Source organism: Haliotis cracherodii, unplaced genomic scaffold, assembly GCF_022045235.1.
Source record: "Haliotis cracherodii isolate W230 unplaced genomic scaffold, xgHalCrac1.p SCAF_14, whole genome shotgun sequence".
Taxonomy (NCBI): Eukaryota; Metazoa; Mollusca; class Gastropoda; order Lepetellida; family Haliotidae; genus Haliotis; species Haliotis cracherodii.
Window position 1 is genome coordinate 21,296,448 of NW_027266269.1, and position 24,195 is coordinate 21,320,642.

Genomic DNA, 24,195 nt, shown 5'->3' on the forward strand with positions numbered 1-24,195 from the left:
TTAAACCATACTCACTCACTCAAATTCTTGCAAACTTCCACGGTCACTTGCTGTCCTGATTTTTTATGCTGCATCCATTTGATGTTGCAGATCTACGAAGCGACCAATCACAGGAACCTAACACAGATGGATCCATCAAAGTCGAACTTGCTGATAAAAACAGTGAAGGCGACAATAAAGGTGATCAGCCTCCCAAATCGTCGGCCAAAGGGTCAACAAATTCAACTCCGCCTACAGGAAACCCGCCTTCCTCGAAAAGGTCAAGGTCAAAAGTGGATGATGATGACAACTTGTAAGTTAATGATTTTCAATTTTATTATTCCTCAGAAAAATAAAAATAAAACATTGCTGTGGTTTTGATATCCCTTCTAACTGCTAACAATTTCATTGACATCTTTATCAAATACATAAGTACCACACCTTTCCCTTTATTTCGGTCATAGGTCAAGGTCAAAACTGACGACATTGACATTGTGTAAGATATTTCTTGACAATTTGTAACTCTTTAATTTTGTACAACGATTTTGTAGTTCTGCGATCACTGCTTATGCTATCATTGATTGACACGTTTACCAAATACATAAAAAGTACCTCTTTTAACCCTATATTTCGGTCATAGGTCAAGGTCAAACATGGGCGACGACGATTTGTAAGTTATTTGTTGACAATTTGTTCCAATTTAAGTTCTTAAGATGATGTGGTTCTTATCACTGGCAACTGAACATAACAACTTTATAGACATCATAACAACCTATTTAAAGGACAGTTATCACCAGATAGTTAGGAATTCAACAAACTCTCCTTCATAATAATGCCTTTCATCTGACTTTGTTGTATATCCTTACCAAGTTTGATGTGAATTAAATCGATATTAATTACATTTTAATATTATTATTTGCTTATTCATATAAAGTTCATTGCCTTGAGTCTATTATCTGTTAAATCAATACAACAGAAAGAGTTCAAAATGTAATGCAATCTTTGAGTTGTCTAAGGTGCTACTATTCTCTGTTTTGAGTCTGTGTCAGAAACCTGTGGTCTTAGGTTCAAATCCCAGATATGCATAGATATATTTCTAGGTTTGTCAGCACCATACCCATGCTTGTGGGTTTCTCTAAAGCGGTAAGACCTGCATCGTTTCAGGTTTTTCACCCACATAAAGCTGGCACACCGTGATATAACTGGAATACTGTTCAAAGCGGCATCAAAACACTATCTCACTCTTTAGTCATTGTTATGATGTTTGAGCATGTCTTGTATTGTTGTTCTTGTACATGGAGGTGGGACCATCTCCATTGTGTAGTAGGCAGAACATTTGCCCAGAGAGCAGAAGGCTGGGGCTTCGAGCCAGGCCGTGTCATACCAAAAGACAATAGATGACGGTACTGGTTGTTACCCTTTCTAATGCTCGGCATTAGGGCTAAAACAAGGACTGGCCAGCTCGGAGTCAGTATACTGTACCCGAATGGGATATTCATGTTAAACTGCAGATGGAATCTCAGTGGGCTAGCACTATGAAACCAGTACTAGACTGGACTGGTACAAGCAGGCTGTCGCACAGTGCATGCACGTCGCTATAAGTGCAATAAGTTTGAGCGCGACATATAACCCCACTTGACCTCACATGGAGGTGAAGGTCACTTGATTCTAATATAGGAATCATCAATGGTGACCCTTATGGACCTACAGGGCTTCTGGTGCCTTACTCCACTCGCCTTCATGTTGATATAAAAGATGGTGGTCAAAGTAATTGTTAGCATGTTATTGTACACCAAGAAGTACTCAGCTCCTGATCACACCTTAAGGGGTAGCCTTGTGGTTACAGGGTTTGCTCATCACACTGGAGACCCAGGTTCAAATCGGGTTTGAATCCCCACATGAGTAACGTGTGGAGCCCATTACCGATGTCTCCCGCTGTGATGATGCTGAAAGCGGCGTACAACCATACTCACTGACGTGTTGATGTATGTGCGCCGAGGCGTGATGTGTTTTCACTCTCATTTCTTTTCCAGGAGTGAGGGCGATGACAATGAGAGCCCAGAAGGGAAGCAGGAACGAGAACGTCTACGTAGACAGGCCAACAATGCCAGAGAAAGGTACGTTGCATCCAAGACCACTCCCCTGGTCAAAGCGGCATTAAACAACGCCAGAGAAAGGTACGTTCCATCCAAAACACTCCCCTGGTCAAAGCCGCATTAAACTCACTCGTTCTCTCTTTCTCTCGGAGTCCATCATGCCAGAAAAAATAATACTGGATGTTTCATTCTTTTACTGTTTTAACTTCTGTTAGAGAAGAATGTTTCTCTTCATTAGAATGGCTAGAGACTGTACATTTTGCATATTATTATAGAATGTAACAGTTACTGTATTCGCCATAATAAGTACTCTGCTCCAACAAGTAATCTTTTTAAGCTCCCCTGTAAAAGACCAAACATTTGCATCACAGACCATATTGTCTTGTTTATTACACAATTGTTTAAGACAACAGCAGTGTAGAAGAGTATGTTATTGGGTAGTAACTATTATCGAAAGTGTCTTCACTGCAGCTCTGAAAACAATTATACTTATGTATATTTTTACTGATCTCCCCCTGTTCCGGGTGCTCATTAAGGCGAATACGGTACAATGCAGGCTCATTCCACTTATGATCCTTGGCCTGTCAGCACCATACTCGTGCTCCATGTTCCATTGTTCCACATTGCTTCTCTAGTACTGTGTGTTGTGCTGCATGTTGAACAGCCTTCGAAATTCACGCTTGTCCACTAGCCTGAGACTACTAAATTGTGCTGTGGACATATCAAGATGAAATGATGGTAGTCCTCATTGACGGCCCACCTTTGAGGGCTGTAATTCTGAACCAGTTCTCAATTTTGTTACAAATTGGAACTGAATAATACTTACAGATGTAAACTTAAGAAACTCTATTGTCTGGTTCAAGCAGAACTAGCTTCAAACCAGTGTAATTTCGAAGGCTGTTGTATCAAAAGGGAGACAACTCGTAGAAATGTTACTTCTCTTCCTTGTCTGGTCACTGATATTGAAGATGTTAAAGATATAAGGAGATGTGTCAATCCCAACTTGATATTGTTACGCAGTTTCTGACATACTGCAGCATGCTAGGTTGTTGTTGTTGTTGATAGGCAGTGTGTTGGTGACGTTTCCGAGTTTTGTTAACTCAAAGTGCTCGTGGTATTTCAGAGTCCGTGTCCGAGACATCAATGAAGCGTTCAAGGAACTGGGTCAGATGGTGACCCTGCACTGCTCGTCCAGTCAGCCACTGACGAAGCTTATGATACTCCAGCAGGCTGTCAATGTCATCACCTCGCTGGAGCAGCAAGTCAGAGGTGAGAGGACTACATTACTGGAGAGCATCCCCCGGATTACACAGAATGCTTTTATGATGATTTCCACATTTCAGATCCCATTAAACATGATTTACAAGTCATAACACAGTTATTTCACAGTTTTGTATAGTATACATCTGAACTGTTATTCAATACTGAAGAACTGTTATTCGATACAGGAGTATGAATCCTGAGGTACTGTTTTCAACACAGAAGTACAGTTCAATGTGCAATACTTCAACACTATTCACTAATAAGGGTAATTTTTCTCGAAAATAATTTATTTCTTTGTTTCACAGAACGCAATTTGAACCCGAAAGCAGCTTGTCTTAAGAGACGCGAGGAGGAGAAATCGGACGATATGCCCGGTCGCATGAATGCGGACGATATCGCCCAACAGGCAGCCCTGGCAGGTAAGGTATGGAGGCTTTACTGGCTTCTACTGCTTGTGGTGACATGTAGTTTTCTCCTCTTATTAGTTATCTCCCCTTACCATGTGGAGTTTCCAAGTTTCCAAGTAATATTTATAAGTTGTTAGTATTGTTTGTTAACGGTGTTTCTTATTGCACTTCCATGTTATTATGAAAGGTAATAAATTCCTCCTTGTATGAGGGCAGCAGTTGTTTAGTGCAGATCCAGCCAATGGTATTGCTAATTTTAAACACTACAGAAATACCGCGTATGTTTCTGGTAATGCATGGTAAATGAGGCTATGAGCGAAGATGTAAAGAAATAATTACTCTGTGTCTTGAAAAGCAAAGAAAATACATTTGAAGGTATAAATTATTTACTTGGAAACTTGACCCGAATGAAAAAATGTGTAAGTTATATTTTGTACTGGTCATGGAATAAGCAGGATTATGTTGGGGTCGGTAAACTGTACATATTTGTTCAATGTCTTGTGATCATTTGCTTGTGTATTTAAAAAAATATTTATAAATTCATATTTTTCAAAATAAGAAAATGGTTGAAGTCTTTGATAGGCATTTAGAAGTTGGAAGAACATGATTACATGATGCATGGATAACATCATTATTCTTTGTTTTTTGTTATCCATAATAAAATGAACATGAGAAAATGGTTAACAGTTCTGTGATTTTCTGTAACGATGTATCACAAATATGTACAGTAATGTCTGCATGTATGGTGAAGGCTCGGAAAGGGTTTCCGTCAAATCCCTCCTTTCCAAAATTTATTTGCCAAATTTTCTCGTTCACGTGCATGTTTGTCCGACTATGAGCACTTTCATCGAATACAAATTGAATCAACTTCATCAATATCAGCACCCTGTATCCAGATAGTTTTTCGTAAGGCAGATTTAAATGGATGGACGTCTTCAACTGACATCCTTGACCTGCTGACCAACTGACCTCACTGGTAGATACTGCATGTGACATGAAGGGTTAACTCACAGCATGTGATACAGGGGTTAAAGGTGAACTTGTCTCTGCCAGACCAGCTGCTTGACATAGGGTGACTCCCCTGTCTGCAGCTGGATCAGCCAATAACTGGCTGAGCTGGCTTTAACCTTTGTCTTGATAACAATAGGGGCTGTACCTTGATAATTGGACTTTGTAATTTAGGGAGCAAGATTCGACCTTTGGGGCCTTGGTTGTAACTTATCGGTACCTTGACAACAAATTATTTTAACTTACACAGACTTTGATTAAACTTATTACAACTTATCAGGTCCTAGATAACAACTTATTTCAGCTGAACGGGACCTTGCTTACAACTTTCCTCGGCTTATTATGACCATGATCGCAATGTTTCAATTATTGGGAGTCTAATTACGACTTACATAGATTATCACTAGTGATAGTGACCAACATTGCTAATTTTCCTGAACCTAGATTATGTCTTGTCCAGACATATCTAACCTTTTTCTGAACTTTGATGCTGATCCTTGAAACATCTGCATTTACCGAATCTTCAATTTGATTACAACTTGCTTGAAGCTTGTCTGGACCTTTTCTTGACCAGGGGAGACGAGTACACCTTTAACCCATCAGCATGTGTTACATGAGTTAACTTGTGAGCATGCGATACGAAACGTGTTGCATGTGATATGAGGACTAGCCAATGGCTGCTGGCTACAAGCTAGGCAGCAGCCATGGGTAGTCATATACCTGCTTCCCCAGCAACAATGTGTGACGTACGTTTTCCTTGCAGATTCACTACACAAAATGATGCATTCTTTATCCTCGTTAGCAGACAGTGAAGAGTTTCACAACCAGTAAGTCCAAGTGTAGTTGTAGCTGTAGACGTGTACTGACAATACTAGTCCTTTCTTAACCCCAAGCTTGTCATTCCTCCATTGACGTTCCCTGTTCAGAATCACTAACACCACCCATCTAATTACTACCTGCTAATTTCTTTTACTTCATTGCTTCTGTTTCTCTACCATTTCATAAAAAAAATTATTTCAAATCTTTGAAATCTTGCTTTTTCTCCACCTTCTTTGTTGCTGACTATTTGTAATGAAACTGTGCATGTTTCGTTTTTTCTTCGTTCCTTGTTCAATCTTCTGTTCTGGGACTCTCGTCCTGTAATCTGTTACGCAAATGTCAAAGATACTTTGCCCAAGGTACGACGAACCCACCTGACAAACTCTTTGCAGTTAGAACGAGGTGATGTTTGCATCATTTTGACATTTGGCTTATGCAGACTCCCGTCGTCGAGATGCTAGATTGTTGAGGTGTCTTGTGTAGAATATGACTGTGTATTTGCCTACAGTATTCATCCAATAAGAGCTCTATAAATGTATAAACACTGAACTAGGAGAATTTTTTGCACCCTGTGTACACCTTGTTTTGCTTACAATTCTGTTTCATATGGCTTTTTTACAGAAAGTTCAGTTAATAACAAATGTGTTGAAATATGTTATGATTTTACTGTAATAGAAGTTCCAATGTATTTATCGTTTAGGACAATCTATGCTTGCTAATTTTGATGTATTATTTAATTAACCTGGGATTGTACCCAGGTATTTGATGTGATAAAGGTCCAGATTTTAAGACTGTGGTGAGGTAGACTTGCAGGCTGTGTGTTTGCTTAGTATGCCTCTACCTGGGTTTGATTCCTCGCATCCATGGTGCCTTATCTGAAGTCAATGTAATAATAGTCCAAGAACCTCAGTTTGTATTGTGTTGAGTCATGTAATATATTTGCAATTCATGTCCACTTTAGTGCAGGATATCAACTTGGCATGTATATATTACCCAAAGAAAAAGACTGATAATTTTTATAATCTTAAACACAACCCAGCAAGGGGAGGTGCCTTCAGCAATAATGACATTTTGCCAGATATGGAAAATAAAATCTTCACTGATATGAAATTTTGGTTACAACAAACACAAAGATTGTGATATTTGGAAATAGAAAAAATAATGTGAAAGTTGACATTACATAAATACCATGATAATAACATTGTTTGTTAATTGCCGAATATCTGTGTTGCAGGTAGTGCTGCCTTAATGGGTCGCATGGGGGCAACAGCTAGTTCCAACCGGCTGTCACCAGGGGGCATGCTGCCCACAACTACACACGGTGCCTATACTAATGTCTACCTTCAAGCAGGCCACCCCTCGGACGGTCAGGAAAACCGACTTGATCTCGGTATGCCGCCAGTGTCAGTAACGACAGCGGATGCCGCCGTGGCGAAGCTCGGGCAACAAGCCAACAGGAGTGTGCTAAGCTTGTCTGATTCGGTTGCCCACGCTGCTGGTGTCACTGGGAGCTCTGCTGGGCATGTAGGAGCGGGCGGGGGACAGATGGTGCCCCCCCTCACGGACTCAAACGCAGACACCCTTGGGGGCAGATTTTCCGTTGATCAGGGTCCTCCCTAGCAGACTTTGCCCCCGTTTTCTAGTGAAAGAATGATCGGAATGAGTGTTATCTGTTTCAGGAATCCTGCCTACCTGCCTAATACATTAGCGTTAATGATTATTTGAAAAAAAAAAAAAGACAACTGTTCCAAACAAACAAAAATAAACTCAGCCTAGCTGACCATTGTTAGACTTCCAGTGCCATCGCCATGACGATAGTGTTGCCATGACGATGACAGATTTGTTGTGTTATGTAATTCTCATTGAGTTGGCCTCTGCCTGTGTTTGGACGGAGACCACGAGAGATGTCGATTTCAGAACGTGTACAGTTGCCCTGATGGATTACCCAGAACTTCTCTGGCTGTAAAGGAGGATCAACGTAATGGAGAAGTCAAGTTTTGCATGAGAATCAAGCATGCATAGTGTCCAAAGTTCCAGAATCCTAACAACTTCCTTCTTCCGATACTTCTGTTAGTATTTGAACGATAGCATTGGTTGGACTTCGTCAATACAGAAGGAACAAGATGGCCGCTGGTCGCAATATTCGGTGCTGTTACGTCGTGATTCGGGCCAGTTCTGATGAAATGGAAAATTGTGACACTGTGAGACTGTAACTGATCTCCTGATTGATATTTGAATCAGTCGAAATACCAGACTTTGAGAATAAGCATTGGTCATATCAAGGCCGGCCATGTTGGATTTCTCAGCCAGTGACATTTGAGCAATGCAGGAATTGTGCAGCCTGATTGGGTGATCTGAACAGCTTTGTAGAGTAGTAGTGTGTGAAGTGACAGACTACACTGGGGATTGTTTATGCATTAGATGATTGAGTCTTTCACTTGTCAGTAGGATGGGAGTTATCTCCTCTTCTCCTTTGCCAACTGTTGGTTATCTCCCTTTATAAGTTTTAAGCAAAAAGTTTAACCTTTGTTAACAATGGTTTTATGAAAGTATGGGATAACAAAATGTTGAAATTTGTTTGAATTTTTAAAGTTGTATTTACAAACTGTTTTAATCTGTTATTTACAACTATTTTATCAGGCAAGAGATATTTTGCCAGATGTATTCAGAGCAAAGGGTGAACAAGTGAAAGTCTCAATCCAACCATTAGCCCATAATCATATTGTATATTATATCACTGTTATCATCGACATGCATCAATCACCATAGCAACAAGACATCTTATGTCATACATTAATGCATAATTCTCCATAATGGAACAAGCTAGAGGCTGATTGGTTGCCAACAGGGATGTGGTGTATCAAATATTGTGACAGCCAGCAGAGAACAAGAAATTGTTAATAGTCCTTGTTCTTGTAATGGCTGCAGGAGCTGGCTGCGGCTTGTTCATGGTGGCGTGGTGCGCTCCTCCCAGCGGGGATAGTCTAATCATGATTTTGTTTGTGTTCATGTAGATGTATTAAGTGATATTCTACTTTTTTGAGCACTATTTTACACAAAGTTGGTGCATTTTATCACCACGACTGGGGTTTTGTATAGTAGAATATATGCTGCCATAATATCAGCTGGTCACTCCTTTGTTACAGAAACAGGTCATAATGATGCTTTAAGAAGTGTCTTGCCAGGATATAACTGCGATATCGCTTAAGAGTGGAATAAAACTCTATCTGATCAGTGATGGAAATGTTGCTTTGACAAATTGTAAATCTGAAAAAATATTGGTGTTCAACCTGGTTTTCTTGCATGTAAGGTTTGCAAAGCTGATCTATAACCAGAAATAAGGCATGTTTGCTTCCCGTTATTGATGAAATTTCAAGACGCCAAATATTCAACGACTTTGAAGACCTGTACTTTGGAATTTGGCAAATTTCACCAATTGAACAGATCAGATGCGGCAGCTAGCAAGGGTTTAAGACAATTGACCAATTTCCAGGGACGTGACCTGTGTTTTGGCTTTGGGCAAATTCTGTTTGTCATGGAGGAGTGGCCGGTTGCTAGTAGTGTTAGGTACAATATAGGTACATGTTCGTATTGGAGGGTGTTGGATCGTAATGATACGACCTCGCACAGTAGGTCCAGTGCCTCGATGTTTCCTGCATTTAATATAAATGCAAATTTTAAATATATATTTGCATATATTTATTGCTTATCTTCTCTTCCAAGTTTACAGATGTTAATGTCTATTTTTGAAACAAAAAGTCAATAGATTAAGCCAAATTTGTGTCATAGGGCACTTTGTATGTTTCACCCTGAACAAATATAATGTCATTGTTTTCTTCAATAATGTTGAGGCTACTTAGATAAATAAAACAATGTAATTTATTTTTGTCTTAAATCATAACATTTCATATGTTCAATATGTTTTCATTTCCAATCCTAAGAAGACAATTATCAAAATTCTAAAAAAATAATTACAGCCATTTAAACTAATCAAAAGTGTAACCTAATTAAAGCATTTCTTATTTAATTAGAACTATTGGTACGATAATTAATGTTGTAATGTAATTAAGCTTTAAACAAAATTGAAGTTCTTGTCAGTTAAGGATGAAATAAAATGAAAGTTAAAATGATTTAGTGTTCAAGTTTGCTTGATTGTAAAAAAGCAGGATGAATTTTTCGAGTTTGACTCCAGGAACTCTGGCTAGTAGTTTCCCTCTCTGCCACAATTAGCTCTAGGTTTCTGTAGATATTAAATACATATTTGTTATATAATACACCATTGTGCATTTTCACTGTCTACCCTAACAAGTTGAAATGAACTCTTCTGGTGTTTGATTTAGACTCTACCAAAGGTCAGTAGAGGGGTGACAGGTCAGTCCATACTTAAAACATGACCTATCTATCAGGGGCTGGAAGACGTGGAGTTGTAATTTGAAAACAATAAAATGAAATGCTTTTGATTATGATTGTGTCTTTTAGATTTAATTAGAGGGTGTGGGTGGCAGCAGTTGCATCCCTTTACGTCGCCAGGATCTGATTGTGGAATAATGAATTCCTCCCAATTACAATGTTGGTCTCGTGGCACCTTATGGCTTGCAATATAGGAACTGTGCTCCCAAAGTAAGCTCAAATATGGTGGAGTGAGTGAGTGAAGCTTGTCATCCAAGTCACAGCACCATCTTGCAAAACGCAAGAGGATTATGATTCGAAGTAATTTTTATGAAGCTAGACCGACTCTTTTGGAAATATTTATTAGTCTTTTTTTGTGTGTGTGTGGAATGCTATGCCTTTTGCAGGCCTCTATTAATGTGGGGTGGTTATTTTTTTATATATATACCTAAGTCCTCAAAACAAGTAACTGATCATATGAATGTATTGATAACCCAGAAAAAGGATATCAAATGAGATTGATCGTTAACCTTCACCGAGTCCCTCTTGTACATTTCAAAGAGTTTCAAATAACTGGAACACTAATGTCAATTACTGGTTTTGGTGTATTGTTAAGGGCAGTGTCACTTCAGATCTGCAAAGAGTTATGGTTGGAATATTTCTAAAAGTTGTGTTAACCCATTTCTGGGGAACAACAGTATCAAGCTTTACACATTTTTGGGAAGCAAACCTGTGCTCTCGGGGGTGACGAGTGAACGCTTTAATCTCTTGGCCACCCCTCCCCCAAAAAATCAAAAACAGTTGTTGGTACTTGAGAATTTAGGACAAGGTGTACATGTCTGTTTGTTGTTTAACACAGCACTCAACAATATTCCAGCTATAAGACGGTGGTGTGTAAATAATCAAGTCTGGACCAGTCAATCCAGTGACTGTCATCATGAGCATTGATGAATACGATGACATACCAAGTCGGGGAGCCTGACCACCTGACCCCACTGTCATACAGCATTCTTGCCAATAAAAGGGGGCACAGGTGGCCCAGTCACCTTAGGTTCCCTTGGGCACGCCAGAAATCTATGATTGTGGGTTCGAATCCCGGTTCTTCCGATTATGTTGCTAGGTTTGTCAGCACCACACTCGTGCTCGTGGGTTTCACCGAAATTGTAAACGTCTGAGACCTGCATCACTTCGGGCTTTCCTCCCACATTAAGCTGACACGCCGCGATATAACTGGAATACTGTTAAAAGCGGCATTAAACCCAACTCACTGACCGACTTGTCAATAATAATGGATCGGATGGTCAGGCTTAGATTTTTTTTATTGCATGTTATCACACCTCTTCAATGTGGACAGTCCTTGGCTGGGCCAGACTTGATTATTTGACAGCGGTCATATAGCAGAGTGCAGTGTTAAACAATACACAATATACTATAAAGCCTTACTTGAAAGTCGGAACTCCAGGAGGAAATGCAGAACGATTGGATCCCTGACTTCAGTGTTCACAGATTTTGCGTGTGTACAGTTGGTTGGTTTGCTGTTTAACGCAGCACTCGGCTATAATCGAGTCTGGACCAGACAATCCAGTGATTAATATCGTGAGCATCAATCCACACAATTGGGATCGATGACATGTATCAACCAAGTCAGCGAGCCTGACCACCCGATCCCGTTAGTCGCCTTTTACAGCAAGCATGGGTTGCTGAAGACCTATTCTACAACGGATCTTCAGAGGTCGCGTGTGTAGTGTTCCAATGAATGCAGTTGATGGAGATCCAAGTTTGTTCATGATATCTATTTTCCCACAACATCAAATTACTCTTTTCCACACATTTGTCTGTTTCTTTGTTTAATGCTGCACTCAGCAACATATCAGCTATATGATGGCGGTCTGTAAATAATCTGGAAAAGACAGTCCAGTGATTGATATGTTGAACAAGGATCCAGGTCGTGAAGTCAGCAGAGGTTGCTGGGTACCAGTGCTCTCGATATCTTCGCTTACACCATAAGCTCTGGCTTAATTTCTAAAGGGTTGAGTTGAGACTTTGAATTCCAGTTGGTGATTACAAGAAATGTCACAACTTACAATAACTATACTTTACACACAAACAATCCTGAATATATTTTTTTTGGTTGTGAACGCTGAGCACACAATTTCAGAAAGAAAAACATCCCCCAAAAATATTCATGATCCCTAACTTTTTTATAATGCCACACAAACAGAAGTAGTTAATTTCTTGGTTTGGGGATTCTGGTGAAACGGGGGTTAACTTTGCTACATCGGTGCCAAAATCTTGAACACACGTGCGTTAGCTAGTCTGGACTAAAGCTTGTTTTATAGTGCCACGCAGGGTAACAACAAGTTTCTTTAACGCCTCACTCAGCGGTCTGTAAATAATCGAGTCTGGACCAGACAATCCAGTGAATGACATCATGGGATACGATGACATGCATCAACCAAGTCAGCGAGCCTGACCACCCGATCCCGTTATTCGCCTGTTACGACAAGATGGGTTGCTGAAGACCTATTATTCCCCGGATCTTCACGGGTGGTAATGCATGTACGCAGCCTGATTTAAACCACCGAAATTCTGCTTTCCGTGCAGACACACAAGACCACAGAGGCGAGCATCCCGAGTTTCCACCCTCGCCGAACTTGGCTGGAATTATGGAGTTACATCTTGGCTGGTCTAACGAGTCTATGCATAGTCCAATCAAAATCGCAATCGCGCACCGAAATCCAGTTCGTAAACTGTCAAGCAGATTTCGGTCGATTGCAGGATTTGCAAAGAATGTGCACCGCTAACTCGTTGTCAACAGATATTTTCTAAATCTTTTCATGTTTTTAATCAAGTTGCTCACGTGATTTGATGCATTTCGCGATGTAAGACTCGTTTTATCACAATATAGATCTGGATTATCGATCAGATCGTCTTGACTGGGCGCAGCCGCAAGGGACATAACTTGTAATACCCACTCGTGGCGCTCCGATCGAGCCCAGGAATTCCAGGCTAGTTCGGCAAGGGTGGAAACTGGACACTTTAAAGTCAGTTAACTCTCTAGCCTCGGGAAGATGTTGTCAGGAAGTAGACAGTGAATTTGTAGTTATGCTTAAGTGGGCGAGTGAGTGTGATTTTTAGCAATATTCCAGCACCGTCATCTTGGGGAACACCAGAAATGGGCTTCACACATCGCACCCATGTAAGAATCGAAGCTGGGACTTCGGCGTTGCAGACGAGCGTGCGCTTTGACGACCTGCTCTTTAAAATAAACATTTTAAAAAAAATATATATATTCAGCATTTGAAAATATATTGGGGAGGTTTTATAGTGCTTACCCACTGAGACACCATGCCACACTTTTAACATGCATACCCCCACACGAACACAGTATACCGACTCCGAGCCGACCAGTCCTTAATGCCGAGAACGGTAACAAGAAATACCGTCTCTTGGTATGAAGCGGTCGGGGATCGAACCCCGGACCTTCCGCTCTTCGGCCGGATGCTCTATCACAAGACCACCAGACCAGGGAGGTTGTGAGAAAAACGTACAGCTTACTGACTCACGGTTGACTTAAAAACACACACCACTGACCACACTTCATATTCTGTCTTGAAAACAGCTTTGAGGAAATTTATGATAATCCCACCATTCCTCGTTATCATGCAGGAGTAAGGGTGTGGTCACAACAGATCAAGCGATTTGGTTCTCACTCTATTTTGATGGTAAAACTCGTCACGATATGGCTGAAATACTGCCGATGTGACCTAAAGTATTACCTCACTCACAATTGATGGTAAAAACGGGCCAGCGAAACTTCTCATTGGAAACGACCATGTTTTCGGTCACATATATTAGTTACCTAGTCGCGATAAATCGCAAATAAGAAAGTGTGGTTTATTTCACGATAACGCATTGTTCTATCATGACGTCATTTCTGGAGATACGAACGCAACTTGATGACGTCGTATATTGGACGACGTTACCAGTATTTTTGAGAGGGCAGTGTATAGTGAGTTGTTCCCCTTTGATGTATCTGGACTACGCAGATAAAAGCGATGGTCGAACGATCGCATCCAAAAGTGAGTGAGTGAGGTTTAACGCCGCTTTTAACACTATTCCAGTTATATCACGGCGTGCCAGCTTAATGTGGGAGGAAAGCCCGAAGTGATGCAGGTCTCAGACGTTTACCACTTCGGTGAAACCCACGAGCACGGGTATGGTGTTGACAAACCTAGAAACATAATTGGGGCGAACCGGCGCAGCCAAAAGCAGCAGAGAGATGACAATGGGCATTTTGAGAAAACGTACGGGTAATGGACGTGTGGATTGCGAGAATATGAGAGAAATGCCCACCTGCGCATAAAATGGACTGGTCCGACATTGCCGAGGTCGGAATGTATTGAGGAGTTATTAAAATATATTTGTAAAGCTTGCACATTTTATCATTAAAGTAAGTGAGTGAGTTGGGTTTAACGCCGCTTTTAACAGTATTTCAGTTATATCACGGCTTGTCAGCTTAATGTGGGAGGAAAGCCCGAAGTGATGCAGGTCTCAGACGTTTACCACTTCGGTGAAACCCACGAGCACGGGTATGGTGCTGACAAACCTAGAAACATAATCATAGGTTTCTGGCATGCCCAAGGGACGCAACTCTGCACAGCGAATCGCGGCGCCTTAGACGACTGGGCCACCCGTGCCCCCTTATCATTAAAGAGGTCGAACAAAATGTTGATATCTAATATTTTTGTTGTTTAACGCCGCACTCAGCAATATTCCAGCTATATGGCGGCGGTCTGTACAAAATCGAGTCTGGACATCATGAGCATTGGTCTATTCATACAATGACAGGCATCAACCAAGCCAGTGAGCCTCGCCACCCCACCCCGTCAGTCGCCTCTTACGACAAGCATAATCGCATTTTATGGCAAGCATGGGCTGCTGAAGACCTATTCTTCCCACTATCCTACCCAGAGTTCCTTGCGGCCGACAGCCACTCAGCATAGTACCTCTGCCAAAGGCCAGCGCCATGTGACGATTCAATCTAATCAGATTGTGTGACGATTCGTCACATCCTTCATAGACCATTCAAGATATTGCGTATGCTTTTCATCCGTTTCATTTTTGACAAGTTTTCACGTTTTCATTAACTAATGTCAAATAATGGTTACTGTTCATTAAGAAAGTATCCCAAACCGTGAAAATTTACTTGTTTTTGCGTAGTTATCCTTTGTTTATATTGGTTGTACGGCTCCACGTGCTATCATAGAAGTTCAACGGAGCGTTAGCGATACGGCCACTTTGATGTATAAATATACCTTGTCATGCAACTCACTGTCGCAGTTGTAGTAGCATATCTATATAATTATGCAAAACAATATGTCAAGCCCCGCCAATTACGTGCATTAGCCCGTTCTATACTGATTTCTGAAGAAGCTCGTTTGTCTTCAAACAAGAGAAAAGTCCGGTCACGTGATATGCAAATTAGCCTGTGGCAGTGGTGTTATGCTGAGTCACCACTGCTCCGGATTGTGATTTTTTCCCGGATCTTCACCGGTCTGATATCTCTTAAGAAATATACGACTCGTGGTCGTTGTTTATCGCACAATAAAACACTCGTCGATTATTTCTTTAAAAAAGTAATTCATAAAGAATTGTAAACCTATAGAAAGAGTGTTCTGTGTTGTGATTGGCTAATTTTGGTCACATAACCAAATGTCAAAGGGTGAAAATATGATTTGCATTCCCTGAAGCAAGCGACCGAATCACTGTGTAGGAATATATAATTACTCAGCATTTTTTGCATACTAATTAACAATGGACGCAAATTGAAATACAAAATTAACATTCATAACAAATATTTTGATTTTCTCTATTCATGGGAATTATTGGGATTTTTAATTTTTAATTAAAATTAATATCCAAAGTGAAATTAATTGTGTGAAAAAAATGTACAAAAGATATGCAAGATCTACACCATGAAACAGTAAAAAGCAGTTAACAATGATCGTGTGTACTTTCATTCAAGGACCTTCACCTCAGAGAAATAACGAAATATGTACAACAAATATGTTGAAGTTTAAACATCACTACCGGTGACCGAGTTTTACAAAATGGCGTGTTGACAGTCAACAGTGCGCGGGATTTTACGAGGGGACTTTCGTTGATTCAGGGTTCGTATATACATAAATGTGTCATGTAAGTAATCAGAAAGATTCTGACAATCTGTGTACTGTTTTTTGTTGTTGTATTTTTCATTGAAACCAACGTAAATAGTCAGAAATTCTGATAAATACCGTTGTCGTGATTTTGCGTCCGTCATGGCGTCACACAGGACGGGAACTTCGACGAGTTCTGTTGAAAATATCAAATTATTGCAATGTATATATGTTTAATTCCCTAATTCTTCCTACGATTCTCTTCCCGTGTATATTCTGAAAATGCAGATCTCGAGCCAATGTACTCAACGAATAGACGAATGGCTTTGTTTACATTTCCAACAAGTGCAGTTTTTTCAGCGTCCGTTTTCACACCTCATTTATTTTGCTTCATTGCATTTAGACAATTTGTATTGGTGACAAAGACCATTTGGCATTTGATTCGAAAATGTATGAGGAATTCAAGGATGTAGGTATCGCAGCTGAAATATACGTGATGGTGCTTGCGTCTCATTACCGGTGTACTTTAATTACCAAAATCACAATCACCATAGCAGCAACAGAACGTTCGATGTTGACGCATCACAACTGAGAAAGTACGAGGTGTTAAAGAGTGCGCATGTTTTTTTCTAAATAAAACAATAGGTTTATAATATCGATAAATACTATGTGTGTGTCTATTTCCGGGATTTTATCGAGTATTTGCATCTTGGAAATTTTCGTTCGAGCCCCTCAAGCTAACGCTTTCGGGTCTCGAAATGAATTTCCAAGATGCAAATACTCGATAAAATCCCGGAAATAGACACACACATAGTATTTATCTTCTAATTATCACCCCAAACCGGCTTCCACATAAGATATGGCTTGATATCCGTATATAATAAAATTGCATCACAATGCCTTACAGACTATTGTGACGTCATTGGTACGTGACATCACAATCAAATGACGCCACAGCCAATAAAGCTGGCTAACTGTACATTTGTTTACACCCAAGACACTGATTAAAAAGTTGGAAGGAAGATTTGGGAAGATATAGAGAATCTCACCTGAGTGTCTTTTAAAATCAAATATATCAACACTCGTTGACATATTTGATACTTGTTGATATATTTGATATCATAAGACACGCGGGTGAGATTTTATTTATCATCCAACATCATTCTTGCAATACTTTCAGTTTGTAGACCGTAATAAGCAGTGTCTTATGTGTAAAACGTACTATTAGGGCAAGGTGTAAATGGGCCTTGTTGCCCGAACACCTATAAAACATTTTTACTAATCAATCATCAATCAGTAGCAGAGCCATAAGTGATGGCATTTGATTGTGACGTCATGGTAACCAATGTCGTTACAATGATCTGCAAAGCATTGTGGTTTAATTTCATTGCAGCGAATATCAACAATGTTGATCTCGCTTGACCTCACCCAAGCGATATCTCCTGTGGAGGCCAGTTTTGGATGATAAAAAAGAATCTCACATTAGTCTTTTGTTATCACGAATTATTAAATTTAAAAAAATTGAAACGGTTTCTTAATAGGTGAGAGGAAGTGAAAATGGAGTATAACGTCGTGTTTCAAATTATTGCAAATGACCTGCTTGCACGTGTGGGTGTAGCTAGTTAGTCCGGACTATTGACGGTTGTATAGTGCTAGCCCACCGAGATACCATACTACAGTTGACATGGATGCCTCACTCGGAAGCAGTATAATGACTCCGAGCCGTCCAGCCCTTATGCCGAGCGCAAGTTGGTTACCATCTTTTTCCTTATTTTGTTTATAACGCGGCGGTCGAACCACTTGACAACGGCGGTTGTCTGCTTCTTATGAAAACAACAATAAGTGAAATCTGTTTCGATGCGGCTCTTTGAAAATGACAGATCAGTTAGTGATGTTTTTACTTGATTGGTAATATTCATCAAAATGTCTAATATTTGTTTATCATATCAGAAATATTCCAGCTCTATGACGACGACCTGTAAATAATCTCGACCAGATAACCCGGTGATTAATAGTAATCTGAAACAACGCTTCACGCCGTTGGGATAAGATGACACGCTATCAACTAGTCACCGAGTCTGACCACCTGATCCGTTGGTCACCTCTTTTGACCAGCCCCGCGATAAAAAGTTCAAGAATAATTAATTGGAAGTTCGAGATGTCTTCAGCAAAACGTCGAATCATTGTATAACCAGCTGATCGCAAGCTTTCTTACCTGTAATAAAAGTCGCCTTTATTTCTCAGTGTACACAAGTTGGCTGGAAGATACTACAATAGCAATATGGCGATCAGATAACACGGACGGTTAATATAAAGTTATTGGAATCTATTAAAGATTACTATTAGAACCGGAATATCTTGTTCTACGCCAAATTTATAATTTAGAACAGAAAATAAATACGTATGGTATTGAAGAGTGAAAAAAACCACACGGAATAGTCTCACATCTTTGAACTTATAAACAAACATTTAAACCCGTATGAGACTCGCACTCACTCACTCACATAATAAAAAACAAAACGGTTCGTCCTTTTACAAGATATTGATTAACTGGACATTCTCCAACGACTAATGAAGATAGTATAGCCCACATTAAATAGAGAAAAAAGACGACAAAAGCACAGGTGGTCTTTCAGTTGAATTTAATATTTATTTTGGTGGAGTTCTTGAGTCGTGATCAATTACAGCTTTGTTTTTCAAAACTGCATCCATGAGTGAGTTAGTTATAATGTCATACTTAGAAAATCGAGGTTCAAGACATTTTAATTGGCTAAAGTAACTTTAGAAAAAGCGTAGTAATAGAAAGCCTGAGTGCCCTATTTGCAAAAAAAGCAAATTTGTGGCAAGCAATTTCTTTTTGTTTTCAACAATCTGAAGTATAATTATGTTTAAAAATCTTTTTCGGGGACAATATATTTTTTCCCCGATGAAATCCCAGACAGTCATCAGATGTGATCATAAGAATGTAAACTAGACTTTGCAAACAACTCTGACAAAACAAAATACATTGATGGAATAAAACTGTCAAAAAGAAAGAGGTTTTATACATATGACCAAATAAAATCACGAATTCCAGAATTTTACAACTTAACATTTCCAGAAGGCCAAAGGGGGCCATTATCCGACCTCTCCATCTCGTCTCAATTGTCATTATTTATTTATTCTGACCATCAATACCCAGACTTTTACTTTTCATAGTTAAATGTCAAAAAGTTTCGCGCAATTATGTTTAAATGGTGAACAGCATCTCACTTTTATCACGGGGTGTCAGCTTGGTGATAAAGGACACAATCCCTCGGGACAAAAAAACAAACTTAGACCCGCCCCCATTTCAGGATTGGAATAAAAGTAAGATTTTTTGTATGCTTTTTTAATTCATTTATCAGCGCCACCCAAGAAATACATGATCAGCGATAAATAACTTAAACATGGGACTGCAGCGCTTAATTAACTTCGGCTTTATATATACCTGAGAATTGTCTTGATCCAGAACTAATAAGACCCAAACATTATTTTTAAAGGATTTTTGGCACAAAATTCATATCGGTAGGTCGAATTTTAAAAACGAAAAAAAACCCCAAAAAACAATTTCAAATACTTGTTTTCATTTCTTGCGATTTGCGATAATTCGTTGAAATGGTTAGGGATCCTGAATATTTGTGGGGATGTTTTGTGGGAGTTCCATGAAAATATATTCACGATCCCTAAATAAAAACAACCCATTTCTTTTTTCTTCACAATCCTATTTGAAGAAAGTAGTCGCATGTTTAGGCGCATTAACCAATTTTTTTTAAAAGCTTGGTTTTAAGACATCAAAGAGAAATTAATGTTAATCTCACCTTAGTACCAAGGGAGCTGTATTATAAGAAATATAGGGCGGGGGATGAGGTGTTTATCGTACAATGATACACTCAAGGAGAATAAACCACGAGTCTTATTATTTCTTATATGATATATCCACTTTATTTACAGCTTCAAGGATATTATCAAAATTTACAAGCTTTGAAATAATGATGATGACTTTGGTTACAATCCGATCTCTAAACTGGTTCCACTGTCGGTATGCGTCGCAAGCTCGTAATCTACTTAAAAGTTCAAAGTGTTCAGAGAAACGACGGAGCACGTGTGTATATATCGCACGTTAACTAGGTAGTGGCCATAGGGGATATAATTGGGGGAGGGGGCAATTTATAATACTTTATATATTTATAATTTATTATAAGGACAAAGCAGGCCAAGGTTGTATTTTTTAATCACTTACCGGTCCAAATCAAACTACATGTATAAGATGATTAAAAAACGCCTTGTACAAAGCCTTTTTTCGATCAATTCTGCCATAATAAAAATCTGTAAACCCTCCAAAAATAAGTCTGGTCTGTTGTGGTATAATCCCATTAAGAAATAAATCCCTCGTAGATCGTTTTTACTCTCATCACTACCCAAGAAAACAAATTCACAAAACGATGGTACATATTTCAGCTTTCTATACATCAGAGTAGGCAGACAGCTGTTCATAAACGATTATTCAAAAAGTTAAAGAAAAATAGTTCAGGCTGAAGTCTTCTCTAAATAAAGGAAAATATAACTGGCAAAAAACAGACAGCTCGTGGCAACATCTGGCATAACAGTCTTGTACAAGAGATGTAACAAATATGTTAATTTGTCCAAAAAGTATTTTAGTAAATCAATATAAAAAGTAAAATTACAAATGAATTTTATTTAAAATGCAGAAAAATGTAGAGAATTCAAAGATTCACCATTTTCATATTTATCTTATTTATATTTATTTGAATAAGTGAATAAAAGGATGCAGTTTGTGAAAATGAATCACTTGGATATTTATTATATATTTATTTATGTGTATAAATGCGATTTTATGATTCTGGAACACAAGTCTATATTATATATGTAAAAACACCGTTACAGCATTAGAAAATAAATTATATAGTGAGAAAAACAATTACTGGGTTCCCAAAATGATTTTCCTATTTTCTTGTTTAAGTGTTTTCACTTTAAATTCACAAATATACCACTCAACTCCTGATAAGGATACTGTGCTAGCTGAAACGCTTAAGAAAGCCGGGAAACAACATGTAGAAATGTTTACTTGTGTTTATTGTTTGAAATGAAGGTTACCATTGCGTCAGTTCCATGGCCAAATAGCATCTTAGTCAGAGTTGTATATTTGTGTCTCCGGAATCTGATCTTTTTGTCATAGCTGTTACACCTGATGATGTTTTCTGTTATGCTGATCATGATAATACACCAGTACTTATTTATAACATGTCGCCCCGTGAAGATCAGGGGTAGAAGAGGTTTTCGGAAACCCGTGCTTGCCGTAAAAGGCGACTAGCGGGTTCGGGTGGTCAAGCTAGCTGACTTGGTTGATGAATGTCATCGATCCCAATTACGTGGATGTTCATGATGCCAATCACTTGATTGTCTGGTCCAGACTCGATTATTTACAGACCGCCGTCATATATAGTTGGAATATTGCTGAGTGCGGAGTAAAACAACAAACCAAGCATGCAACCAACAATATATCTGTGAAAAATTGCATAGCGTCATACTTTAGTATTTTAGCCTCAGACAAAACCTTAAATCGATATTCAATATTAGTTTATAACATATCAACAACATCTGCTACGAAACGGATTTATATATTTTCCATTAAAAAAACAACCAAATCCTTGACATTTAAACGACAGGCATCATCGTATCTTCTTCATTTTGTAAATGAAATCCGAAGAACATTTTTTCATGTTTAAAGAATCAATTGTTTTTATTTTGAGGCGAAATTATCTAGTTTGTAAACAACGTGAGTGCGCTGATGTGGTAACTCCAAAATGGAGTCAGTATTCTGAAAAGACATGCTTACCCATATTGCTTGTGTGTGTGTTTTAAAAGCTCTGACGTTAAATGATCACATGCACATTTGATATATCCGTCAACAATGTTTGCTAAAACATCGTGCGTCTTACTCACAGGGCGTGAGCTGAAGAATGACACGTGACTTGATCGGCAATAAAATCATGCAGCACGTGCGTTCTCACTGGCAGACGATAAACTGAAAGTCCCACAAGCCAAAGCAACTGCCCTGTCGTCGACACGCTATAGTTTAACCACTGACATACTCGTACATTTCAGGACTAAAAAACCTTCACGATCTGTCTAATTTCAAATACATGCACAGAATCAGGAAACAAACTGACAGAAATGACATCCACTAAGCGTATATTTGACAGAGCTGATGACGTAAGTAAATCGGTCGCCGTTGGTGCAGTGGGGATCGTGACAGTGGATTGAGAAGTGGTTCCGTTAATTACTCTACTTACAGTATTTATCATTCTAAAATATTAAAATATATCCACAAATATCTGAAAGTATATTTACAATATTTGAAAGTCGACGGAATTGGCACAGAATCGTATTTTTGTGTTTGCCGACGCGTAATTCACACACAGCTGTTACATATACGGAAACTTACATCGGATTCAACAATACGCATAGATCTATCTTTCATTTTTTTATCCATGGTTTCTTTAAATGTAATAGTAGAGCTATTTTAATAAACATTTGTTGAACACATTCATATAGAAGTTAAACGTATCTCGAAAATTCAGTTCATGGACATTAAATTCATCTGAATTTTCAAGACATTTCTGTAGTGTATAACATTATTTCGTAAAGGCACTGACAGACTTCAGCAGTTCCAACCAATGACTATCTTGAAAACGTGAGTAAACGGCTATATTTGTGTATATATACTGGTTACCCAATATAAACTGCCTGGCAAAAGAAAGCATATACCCACGTTGAAACAAACGTTGAAATTGTGATGTATTTGATAAGGTATCACGGTTGTTTTTTGGACATGAAGTTTGCAATGGTTCGGCGACTGTTTTCAACCTAATACGTTTGTAATTTTATGGTCAAATCCAATTTTCAAATATATGTTTTCTTTTGCCTGACAGTTTATGTGAGTGAGCTGGCTTTGAACAGTATTTCAGTTATAAATATCACGGCGTGTCAGCTAGATGTTGGAGAAAAGCAGACTGTAATGGGGTCTTACATTTTGATATTTGGTCCCCTCCCCTTTAAAAATGCTGGATACACCCTTGTTAGACGTTTATCGATTTGCTTTGGTGAAACCCATGAGCAGGGAATTTTAGTGTAGGAATACCTTTTGGGGGAGTAATTTTATTAGGACGATTCTGGGATTCGAACCCACAATCAAAGGGACGAATGTAAACACGATATGAAATATATTTATAGCTGCTGGCTACGTATACCATAACAATGACTCAAAATAATACCCCAGTACCTACCTCGTGGGGATTCCGGGGTAGAATAGGTCCCCAGCAACTGGCCTATGCTGGTGGCGACAGGTATTTTACAAATTGAAATATCTTTGTAATCAAATGTTTGACTTTATCTCCTCACGATATGGCTGCAATATTGCCGATGTGACGTTAAATTTTAACTCACTCACTCACTCACTCGTACCGGTCGTGACGCATAACATCAATCACTGAATTGCCTGGTCCAGACTCTACTATTTCATATAGCTGCATATTTCTGCAGGGGTCCGGCGTTAAACAATAAACAAAAACACAAAAAATGAAACGGTTATATTATGTAAGGTAAAGGGGCGAAAGTGGGCCCTAATAGGCGTTCACAGTTTAGGTATTCACTTTTCACACAGCATGGCTGCGATGTTGCCGTGTTGCGGCATCTTGCAAGAGGTCGGGGATGGTGTGTTTTTGCCTGAATCTATTTACCATGCAACTGAAGTACTGGCAAGCTTCCCTCCCTGACACAGTTGTCCTAAGAGTGCTGCTTCATTCATTCAGCGCTACAGAGGTGAGGTGTACGAATTATAGCAACACGGCACTGTTTAGAGAAGCCGTCTTATGTTACGTAGCCGTTCTAACACATTTGAAACCTAAACATTAGATGGTAAATGTACATCGAAACATCATTTAATGAATGTCCTCTTATAAAAGATGCCATATCATAGTCAGCTGTTCTTTACTTTACGTGATGGGGCGGTTGGGTAGCCAAGTGGTTAAAGCG

At 39.1% G+C, this 24,195-nt stretch overlaps 1 protein-coding gene across 10 annotated transcripts in view; it reads left to right on the plus strand.

Annotated features, from left to right (window-relative positions):
* The window catches only part of LOC139461081 (transcription factor 12-like), a 152,057-nt gene extending 142,019 nt beyond the window's left edge, over window positions 1–10,038 (plus strand). For 7 of the 10 annotated variants that reach the window (XM_071242604.1, XM_071242599.1, XM_071242598.1 and 4 more), the window contains 6 exons: window positions 91–292; window positions 620–649; window positions 2,013–2,156; window positions 3,199–3,344; window positions 3,644–3,757; window positions 6,807–10,038. In XM_071242604.1, the coding sequence (XP_071098705.1) occupies window positions 91–292; window positions 620–649; window positions 2,013–2,156; window positions 3,199–3,344; window positions 3,644–3,757; window positions 6,807–7,192 (1,022 nt within the window). In that variant the 3' untranslated portion in view covers window positions 7,193–10,038. Of the gene's footprint in view, window positions 1–90; window positions 293–619; window positions 650–2,012; window positions 2,157–3,198; window positions 3,345–3,643; window positions 3,758–5,516; window positions 5,581–6,806 lie in introns of all 10 variants that reach the window. The other 3 variants (XM_071242605.1, XM_071242601.1, XM_071242600.1) reach the window with 3 other exon arrangements.
* Window positions 10,039–24,195: the final 14,157 nt, after the last annotated feature.